Below are 11021 nucleotides of genomic sequence, written 5' to 3'. Positions count from 1 at the left end.
CCGTCCTTGTGGCTGCTCGTTTTGACTAGCTCTAGCATCATCTTCCTTTAGCATCTTAGACTAGCTAGCATCATCTTAGCTTTAGCATCTTAGACTAACATCTAGCATATGATTGGCTGCCAACAGCCTATAAATATGTATCCCCAACCCCTTAGATTGGTATGGCATTGTGTGAGAAAATAAACCAAAAAATTGTTCCAACTCCTAGTGTCATCTTCTCTCTCGATGAGACTAAGATTCAAACGACTAACACAGTCAGGCAGCTCCAGAAGTAATCCACAACACTTCAGAAGATTCGGACCTCCTCTTTTTTATTTCCTTTCTACTTAATCATCGATTGGTTCCAAGTGCTTCATATAGCTTCAGACTGTAATTTACATAGACATCCAAACGAAGGAACCGTCCACGTGCTCCTGGGTGTTTCATTTTCTTTCAGATGTCGGAGGTCAGCTGCGGGTTGATTTTGTCGCCATCGCGGCTGCTAATTTACACCCTTTTCTTTTTTGTGCAGGTGAATCATTTCAGTAGAGATAAACTAAACATAGAGAAATTAACAGTGGGCTACAGGCTGGGCACTTCACGCGTGCAGATGCAGGTGCAGACTGAAGAGAGCTTATTCCTGTGAGCTGAACCTGCCGCCGATTAATCTGACGGTGCACGCGTGCTACTTGGCTCAACCTGACTGCCGGTTGGAGGAGCGCTCCCTGCCGGGCAACCCTATGTACAGCTCCGTCTCCACGGTGTCAATGGCGTCGCTGCTAGGCTCCGGCTCGGGCTCGGGCTGCAAAGGCGAAAGCGCAACATGGTTCAGGGAGGGAACCACCATCAGTGCGGCGAGATGCTGCTGCTGCATCGAACAAGATCGAGTCAGTGTTTGGTTGTTCACAAACATGTGGCTGGGATATTAATTGGGTATGCTCTCAAGCATACATATATGCTAGATATTTAATTTGCAGCTTTACATGGAAAAAACAGACGAAAAGCTTGGGGTTTGCATTATGACAGTGACCGACATAGGAAGTGTTCATTGTCTTTACCTTTTCGCGTAATTCCTCATTATCTTTGAGCAGCATCGTCTCCTGATCAAAGAAATGCAAGCATACAGAATTAGCTGGGGTTGTTTTCTGTACTGTTAATTCTGTATAGATTGCTTGTAAGAAGAAGAAAAAGGCATGCAGAATCAACATCGATTATATTTTGCATGTGGGGTTGGGTACATATGTATACCTTCTCTTTCAGCTTAGCTATCTGCCGTTCCAGCAGCTGGGACTGGTGGCAGTGGAGTGAAGTGAACATATATAAGAATGAATGTTAGTTTTGTGTAAGATTGAGCTTTGATGTTTAGTAGCGATGCAGGATATTTTAACTGGCCAACCTTCTTTGCTCTGATGATGTGGAGGCTCTTCTCAATTTTAGCTTCCAGAATATGCAGTTCTTGAGTAGTACATTCTCCTAAGTTTTCGCCCAAGATTTTTCTGCGTCTCATGTAACTCAGCATATTTTTGGTCTAAGTATGGCCAGCTATTCAGAAAGTGGCAAGATTGCTTACCGTTTCGAATCTTCAAGAGCCTCAAGTTTCTTTGCCAAGCCTACAGTGTCAGCTCTGATTTGCTGCAGTTCAGAATTCAGATGATTCAGCCTTAGAATATGTGCCATCACATCACATGCCATATTATACCGCCCAGGGCAAATATTGAAGTCCTAATGATACTGAAAGCTAGTCGGAAATATTGTCCTTAATATCTGTTGATGTGATATTACAATTGGGAACTCACTTAAGTTATTTACACATGTTATGACGTGTCCAGCTATACTGTAGTATGAGTGTATGACTATTCTGAATAAGGTCTCAATGTAAAATGAAGAGAAGCAGTTATCATCTATATCTAAGTAAAATGAAGAGAAGTAGTTATATATCATCTATATCTAAATATCAATTATGAGATATTCACATAAAGCGCATTGCATGTTCAAGTTTTCATCAAGCTGCAGAAGTTTTGTACTGACGTACTTCACCTGAATATCTTGTTGTGCTGTCTTCTTATTAACATTATCCTTTGTGTATGCCTTATAGCGGTCGATCGTCTTTTGCAGGCTGAATTGCACACACAGTAAGAAAATCAAGACTTAGAAGATAATAATCATTTTTGCGACAAATGGAAATCTAAATATTAGGCATCTTTTGGTTGAGCGTCGAGAGTGCATTGTCTTGTCAGAAAGTTCAATTGCTGGCGCAATAATAGTGTGGACGCCAAATATTTTCAACCAGAGCTTGGAAATGTCAATGTTAATCTAGGACAAATGAAGTCAATAACCATATGCTAACGAATATAGCATCTATCTTAAACTGTGTCTACAGCTTCTATCTTGTTGTTCGCAAAATTGAATATAGCATCTATCTTAAACTGTGTCTTGTGGAAGTGCCACACATCAGTTGTTGTCCCAATAAAATATATAGTATGTCCATTCTTCAAGATACAGTGCATTAGTGCATCATGGTACGTTGAGTCTAGGCTCATCTTTAGGAGCTAATTTACAAACTTAGCTCAGCTACTAGATATCATGGGATGAACCGCATTTGAACAGAATGTGATGATCACATGGATGGATGTTTTTGTGAGTAATGCATCCACAGACCAATGACTCATTTGTGATGAGGAATCGCAGTTATGGTTCCTTAGTTCATATCGCATTTATTTGAGTCATGTTGCTCACTTATGTCATGAAACAGGAATTTGGCCTAAGTTATACTCTAGCTCTATACTTGTAGAAATGGGTGTTAATTAGTCCTAAATGCATACATCATAATTTGACAGATGTTACCATAATGTTCTTAGACATTTCACATGCCATGTTTTAAATGCTAATGAGGCTCAAATATGTTGAGCTATGCACGCTTTGTGCAAGGCAAAGTAGGAACAGATGATGCACATGTGTGCATACCATGTCAGTTATATGGTATCATACTTAGCTTTGACGGGTCAAAATTTCAGTATTAACAAAGAAATGATGAATAATTTTGTACGAAAATTAGTGTTAGAATTGGTATGAATAGTAATTTGACAGTATTATAAATTATTATATTCAGGTTATGGTTGAGAACGGTTATTAACTAGATGCACTCGACTAGCTATCATAAGATCTGGAGATACATAGGGACAAACAAACTCAAATTAAGTACCCTCGGTGACATCTCTCTAAAACTGTCATCTGAATGTTCTGCAGGTGACATGTCCCGCTCTCCCCGTTCCTCACGCCTCACTCTCACAGTGGCCTAGGGTTCATATATTGTAGAGTTGAGTGTGTGAACATGAAGTTATACAACTTTGCTTGAACCCTTGACTCCTATTCATCATGCTACATATTTTGTACTAGATTGTGTGATAGTTGCCTTGCCTTGCTTTCGACCGTGCACTAATTTCTTTACCATGGTTTGGATCGATTGGGCTCTCAATATCACACATCTTAGCTTTCTTGGTCATCTACAGCTTCTTGAAAAAGAGAAATCATTACTCCCTCCGATCCATAATAAGTGTCGCTGATCGGATAGATTTCACATCATCGTGCTATGGATGTTATGCATGAGTCATGACAAAGGGGATATGCTACCTCCTAATTGTGGAGAAGAAAAGACAGATTCGGTTAGGACTTGGATTGAGCATGGTGACTTCAATGGGCAAGGATAAAGCTGGAGATTGTTGAGAAACATGACTCAAATCCATTCTAATAGGACTTGAAGTCTGTATGACACGGAATCCTATACAGATTATGGACTCCCTCCGATCCATAATAAGTGTCGCTGATCCTGGATTTGAGTCATGTTTCTCAACAATCTCCAGATTTATCCTTGCCCATTGAAGTCACCATGCTCAATCCAAGTCCTAACCGAATCTGTCTTTTCTTCTCCACAATTAGGAGGTAGCATATCCCCTTTGTCATGACTCATGCATAACATCCATAGCACGATGATGTGAAATCTATCCCCTAGAACCCCTACATGATAGGTGGCTTGTTTTATGGTATCACGCATGTTTCCCTACAACCCTCACTGACATGTTTCCCCTAATGTTCATCGGTACCATATGGTTTGCCCATATATATATATAATATATACATATTCCTTCCTCCTCCTCATGGCTCGGTAGAAAATTTTCTCATGTTGAATCCACATTGTTGACAACAATCTTGATTAACACTTTCTATATATACTGGTTTTCCAACCTTCTGTTGTATCAGAATAACATGACACTAGCCAAAATGTGGTCATTACACCCTAATACCGTTTCCTATATATTAATATATGTGCATTCTCGCATGGAAATGGAGATCTCATATCGATATATATACATGGCTTGGGAATGCATAATGGGAATCAAAACATAGATGATTAAGACAAGAAGGAAAACATCTAAAGAAGTTGGCAAAAAATTCCTTAAACATGTTTTCATGAAGACAAGGCATCTTAGCCAAGTAAAACGATGTGAAGGCACGAAGGGCATGAGAAAACCTCCATGTGAGAGCAGGTGAATCTTACGGCCGACAATCTTGTAGCGAGAGGATGGGACCATGAGATCACCGTGTGCTTTGCAATGAGGTTCCAGAAACAATCCATCACCTCTGCAGAGATTGCCCTTTCACGAGAAAGGTTTGGGATATGGTGAGGCTCTAGAATGGTGATCACCCATCTACAATCGACATGGCCTCCTCCGTCGATGAGTGGTGGGAGTTGGACAGAGCTAACCTAAATGCAGGCTTGAAGCGGGATTTTGACGGCCTAATCATCTACACTCTCTGGAATGAGAGATATCATCGTATCTTTTCCCATGATGAGAGGGAAGAGGAGAGTGTTGCCTTTATTTGCCACAAGGATTATGATCAGGTTTTTAGACTGGCCGTGAGACCAGCAGTTGTTGACATTCAGTAGTTGCTTGTGTAGGTTTGCTGTATTAGGTTTTCTTTCTAGCTTTGAGCCTGATAACCCAAAGCTAGATCTACCTTTCTCTTCTTACTAATATGAACGGCAGAGCTCTTGCCATTTTTCTCAAAAATAAAATAAAGATGGTATCCTCATGTGGCCACTTCCATTATGGTTGTACGGATGTAAGGATATATCAAGATGGCAAGGATGATCGAGGCAGTAAATGGTTTTGGATGCTGCAACAATTATTGATAAATAATTCATAAACCAATGACTCTATCTTTGCACGACGGGACGTTCTCACAGTCCCAAATTTGATTAAGCCATTTAACAGGGGATATGTATTGTTGATAGCAAAAGTGAACCAGAACCCAAATTTGGTTCTGACAGGGCAGAAAGTTGTAAACCAGAACCCAAATTTGGTTGGCCCATATATATACATATTCCTTCCTCCTCCTCATGGTTGTTTTAGAAAATAAAAACAAGTACTCTTTAAGTACAACCAACCATCACACGAAATTAAGCACCAAATACTCTTAGTGCAAATAGATGATGCCCTATAACAAAAGTGCGGTCAAACTTCTCTAATTTCGATTCATAATATGTACTCCCTCTATTTCATAATATGGTTCGCAATATGATTCGCTAAGGCAAGGATTTGACTAACAATTACTCTACTTTTACGTAGTTTAATTATATACGTGATGCCGAATTATAATCATAGTTAGTACTTTTGCATTCAAGTCCAATGACATAACTTTCATCTCACATAATTAAAGTGCATATAGATAGATCGAGTAAATATTGGTCAAACCCTCATCTCAACAAATCATAACACACCTTATATTATGAAACTAGGGGGAAATTATTTTTATGACCATGGGAAAATTGTATATCATTAGGTTGTCATGAATTATTTGTAATTATTTAATGTTATATTTGTACTTAGATATCCATATGTCTACTTGTAAATGACCAAGGTTGTCTGTTCAAGAGTGTGCACATATACGTTCAAACATGCACTATATTATTATTATTATTTTATAGAACGTGCAAAACCTTTGGGACATCCGTTCATTAATTAAGCAGGATAAAGGAAGCCAATTTAGTGCACATACTATTCATGAATTGATATAGCTAAGTAGACCAATACAGGACTACAGGTGCATGCTACGTGTATTCATGGCGTCACATGTTCATGTACGTGTCGTATATGGTGTTGGTTCCGCAAGTGAGACCTGCATGCTCGTCTTTATTAATTTTCTTTGACAGTATATTTTGTTTATTTGGATAATAACCCGCTTTTGCTCGAGATGGTACATACATACAAGATAATTCTAACGGCAATACGTACGATTAATTCATTTACGAGATGCCGAACAAACCATTCCACTGTCACCTTAGCTTGTGCTGGGAAAATTTAGTAGAAAGACAAAAACCATGCATCGTAATCATGTTGTAAGAAAAAAAAACCATATCGCAGTGCAGTTCCGTAATTCTAATATCATGCGGAACAGCTCGGGAATGATACCAATGCGTGCAGAGATGTGGATAATAGTTGTCAGCAAGCAGTCCCGTTTCCCCCTTTATCTTGCATACATTTTACAGAGAAAAACACGCATGCATGTAAAGTTATTAGAATCATTACCCGCAAAAAAAAAGTTACTAGAATCAGGATTCCAAATCAAATTGGAGAAGCTCCAGCTAGTAAGACGTGATTTAGAATAATTTATTTTCATTAACTATTGTCTTCTGAATATAGGAAATTTTGGAACACAGTGTGTGGGCTGGTTCTCACTTATTGGCAAACAAATGACGTGAAAATTATGAAGCAAGAATTATCACTTGATCACTCGTACGGAAGATACTTGAACCATGGTTTTCGAATACTAAAGTCTGATAGTATCTGCACGTATTCTTGCACATGTAACCAGAAAGCATGATTCATTATCACATGCTTGATTCTAAGAAACGTAGGCAGAACTATATTTTCAGAAACGTAAAATTAATTGGATGTGCATCCATGCATGGACCTAGCTAGTAGCACTCACATAATTGGAGGCATCCAATTGGATCACGTGAAAATCACGTGATTATGCCATATAAGGTAATTAAATGTCTGTTTTGAGATGAGAAGCTTAATTTTGATCAAATAATGGGTAATTTAAAACTACTATAAACTTCAGTGCATAAAGTACTCTCGGCATGCCAAGCAATTAATCTGAGAGCGGTCTTTATGTACGTAATTTAACTTATTTTCTTGAACGCTTCCTGTCATTGGTTTCATATATCCACGCCTAACTAGTGCTTGAGACGGTGGTTGTTAACATTTGAGACGGTGGTTGTTAATTTGAAAGGAAATGATCAGTTTGCAGGAAAACAATACTTCCTCCTTTTACAAAGGTTAGCGTATTTTGTTTCGTTGAAACAAGCTAGCTCTGACCAATGATAACTTTATTAATATGTAATTTATATGATAGGAAACCATAATTATCAGCAAGAACTTTTAAACGTGAATCTTAATTTTCATGTCTTAAAAAACACATATTAGTAAAGTAAGTCTTGGTCAAAGCCTTGTCTTGACGAAACTAAATATGACAACCTTTGTGAAAAGAAAAAGGTACTAATTTTGACGAAAAGGAGAAAGTACTCATTAGAGAATGAATGTCAACTGATCCCAAATTAGAGTCAATGTTACCCTCGAACACCATCTACTTCTTTTCAAAACATGATTTGAATAGGTTAATTGCATCGTACGTTCCTTCTTCAAAATTCTAGTCATAATGTGGCAATGTGCACAGTACTATTTCTATATAGAGAGTAAACTGATGATCGCTCCTTAAGGAATCTTGAACAAACGAAAAAAAGAGTACACCGATGTAGTGTTTATAATTCTCAACGAATAAACTGATGTGCTGTTCTCATCACATCAATCAATTAGCTACAAACCAATCTGTAGGCGGTAAATGCTAATTCTCTGTTGGGAGAGTTGATGTGCTTAACTATTTCAGCATAAACTTGATGGTTATAAGAGAGATCATTAATTAACCAAATCTTATATGGTACTACCAATGTTCCAAAATATAAAATATCCTAGATTTGTTATTAAGTCAAACTTTTTAAACTTTGACCAAGTTTATAGAGAAATATATCAACATGTATAATATCAAATAAGGATGCTATGAAAATATATATCATGATGGTTTGAGAAAACAAATTTGATTAGACTTGTAGACGCTAGCTAGTAGAATTTTTCTGTAAAATTGGTCGAAGTTTAAGAAATTTGACTTAGAACAAACTATGACTTCTTACGATTTGGAACGGATTGAGTACTCTGTGATTTGTTTGTTCGGGTCGTAAACCAACCGCCCAAATCTAGAGTCACTGTTGTTCTCAAAAAAAAATCGAGCTAGTCACTATTGATCACATATACATCAGTTATTTCTGCACGGAGGGAGTATATATTTTTTAACCTCATACTGTTTTCGTAAGAAATATTAATTACCAGTCTAGTGTTTAAGTTTAACCGTACGTGCACTATATTAAGCCAAATCAACGGATGACGGATAATTACATGCAACACCCTCCAGATCAGGAAAAGCAACAGTACTCTTCCTGCTGACGGTTCTTCTGTAACGCTCCAAAAGCTAACGATATTTAGAGCAAAACCCAGTTGCAGTGGAACCAAACGTGGAGCAGAAATCTTGCCGAAACTACAGTACTATCGCATGTACGTATCCTTGACGAAACGCAGAATCCGAGACCATTGTACACGAGCCCCAACGGAGCAAGAAGCCAAGGAACCAGCCTACTCCTACACGGTAGCTACTGTGCCCATCGTCGTCACAGCAGAATGGCCATACCTCTCGAATTAATGGAACTGACGCGATTGGGGAGCAGAGCTAGGAAAGGCAAGTCAATACTCAATGTCGATTGGCATTCGGCGGTACTGTACGGCAAGAGAAAAATATTTTGCTTAAAGCTCACTACCCCGAGTCCTTGACGTCACATGAGAGCTTGTTTCTCCATTCGTAGCCGCAGCTAGCCTTCCCTTGCCTGGCCACACCGCAGTGACCGGGCAGTCCTGCGTCCTTTCCCGTACTCACCCATTGGCCGCGCATTAACTCCGCTCTTTGTGCGTCGGGCTGCCTCCATGTACCAGGCCACCACGCTTGTCCTTGATTTCTCAGAACCTCTTGGACTAGCTGCAGCCCCGTGATCAAACTGGAGGGAGAACGAAGAGGGGGAGAGAGATAAGGCAGCGAGAGGGGACAAGAGAAACCGAAGGAGAGGGAAAGGAAAGATCAGCAAAAGGCAAAGCACCGAAGCAGAAACCTCCTTGGGCTGGTGAGAGAGAGGAAAGTAAGAAGAGGATGCTTGTGCCTTTTGACTAAGAGCTGTGGGTCATCGAGTCCGTACAGATATTTTGAGAGGAGGATTGGGCAGCAGCTACAGGAGTTCGTGACACTTCCAATAATAGCAACCGCAGCATTGCAAACACAAGCACGCCGAGCTTGGGTCGTCACAATCGCCCCGGAGCCGAATTACCCAAACCAGAAACCCCAATTGAAATAACCAAATCAACAACAAACCAAATCTAAAACTCGCGGCAGCTAGCGGCGGAACGACTGAACGAGATTCCAGATTCTGAAATTGGGAACGGGGAGAGCAGGTGGTGAAGAATTAAAGTAGGTATGCGGTACTACCTGGCAGAGCTGGCGAACTCGTAGAGCCTGCCGCGCGGGGAGAAGACGACGAGCGCGACCTCGGCGTCGCACAGCACGGAGAGCTCGAAGGCTTTCTTGAGCAGCCCGTTGCGGCGCTTGGAGAAGGTCACCTGCCGGCTCGTCGTGTTCTCTATCCGCTTCAACTCCGTCTTGCCCCGCACCATCCTTCCTTCCTTTCTTCGTGCTCCCCAAAACGGAATCCAATCTAATCCTCAGACGCTCCCCTAATTATCAACCCGGCGGGCAACCAATCACGAATAAAGCAGCACGGTGAGTCATGAAATTAAGTAAGTGTAAATAAATAAACTCGATCTATCGACCGAGCGGTGATCAATACGGGACAAAAGTGGGTAGATCTGAGAGAGGGGCGTGGAGGGCGCTCACCAGAAATGGGGCGGCGCGGCCACAGGCTCCGGCCCTGTGTGCGTAGCCCGGAGCAGAAGGGTGCGGCCGTGCGGGCACTGTGCGGTGGGTTTATAAACTCGTAGGGAGGCGGCCGGAGAGAGGAGGAGGCAAGGCATCGAATCGATCGGAGGGTAGAAAAAGGGAAGCCATTCGGCCAAATAAAGAAGGCGACTGGAAGGGAAATTTCCCATCCTGGGAAAAACTCTCTTTTCTTTTCTCCTTTTTTTTCTAAGGTGATAACCCTGGGGAAATCGAGGGGCCCGGCCGCGCATGAGCCGTCGCCGTCGGTTCACGGAAATTAACATGAAACCCCCGCCCGCACACGGTGACGTTTTGCGGCGGCCGTGCACCGGGGCTGGGATGATGCGTGCTTGCTGTGGTTTCCATGATTTCTTGTTAAATTAGTGTTAAGCTTAAAACCACCGAAACAGCATCCTGGACAAAACCATGATTGATGTATTCACATGTGTCCAATAGATTAACCAATGCATGCAACAGAATACGCTGGCCACTTTAGAGCAACTCCAATGTGTGATACCTTAAATTTTGCACCCAAATATCCATTTTTCTGGTCATTTGGGAGAGCAAGTGGACATATGTCCGCCCCATGTGTGTCTTCATCCACCTCCCAAATTTCTCCTCTCATTTTCACATTTTCTTCTCCTTTTTTCATCTCTTGTTGTGGGGCCGGGGTGGACAAAAGAGAGCACTGGACATTGTCCGGACACAACCCCAAACCTCTCCCAAATTTGGGAGAGGTTTGGGGTGTCCGGACAAACATGACATTTTGTCAATTTAGAGGAGGCTATTAATGGATGATTTTGAGAGCAAAATGTACATATCCCCAAATAGGACATTTAGATAGCTTTTTGGGGGATGTCATTGGCTCTACCATGAGCACTGCCCTAGAAGATTATTATTTGTAAACACCTTGTATAGGAAAGTCGTCATGTGCATATTGCACCTTGGTG

General features: G+C 40.9%; 1 protein-coding gene across 3 annotated transcripts; it reads right to left on the bottom strand.

Moving 5' to 3' along the window:
* Positions 1-272: 272 nt before the first annotated feature.
* LOC100823796 (MADS-box transcription factor 56-like) lies at positions 273-10197 on the bottom strand. Of its 3 annotated transcripts, none has more exons than XM_010235334.3 (8): positions 10030-10197; positions 9625-9869; positions 2017-2095; positions 1550-1611; positions 1376-1475; positions 1228-1269; positions 1038-1079; positions 273-844 (listed from the first exon to the last, which is right to left on the bottom strand). In XM_010235334.3, exons 2-8 carry the CDS (start codon positions 9807-9809, stop codon positions 674-676), a joined length of 681 nt encoding a protein of 226 aa, XP_010233636.1. In that variant the 5' UTR covers positions 9810-9869; positions 10030-10197; the 3' UTR covers positions 273-673. The 3 variants fall into 3 exon arrangements, with proteins under 3 accessions (XP_010233636.1, XP_010233635.1, NP_001288329.1); XM_010235333.2 differs by having other exon boundaries at positions 273-847; positions 10030-10196; NM_001301400.1 differs by lacking the exon at positions 10030-10197 and having other exon boundaries at positions 674-847; positions 9625-9809.
* Positions 10198-11021: the final 824 nt, after the last annotated feature.

This window comes from Brachypodium distachyon, chromosome 3 (genome assembly GCF_000005505.3).
Source record: "Brachypodium distachyon strain Bd21 chromosome 3, Brachypodium_distachyon_v3.0, whole genome shotgun sequence".
NCBI lineage: Eukaryota > Viridiplantae > Streptophyta > Magnoliopsida > Poales > Poaceae > Brachypodium > Brachypodium distachyon.
This window is presented reverse-complemented; position numbering and strand designations above follow the sequence as displayed.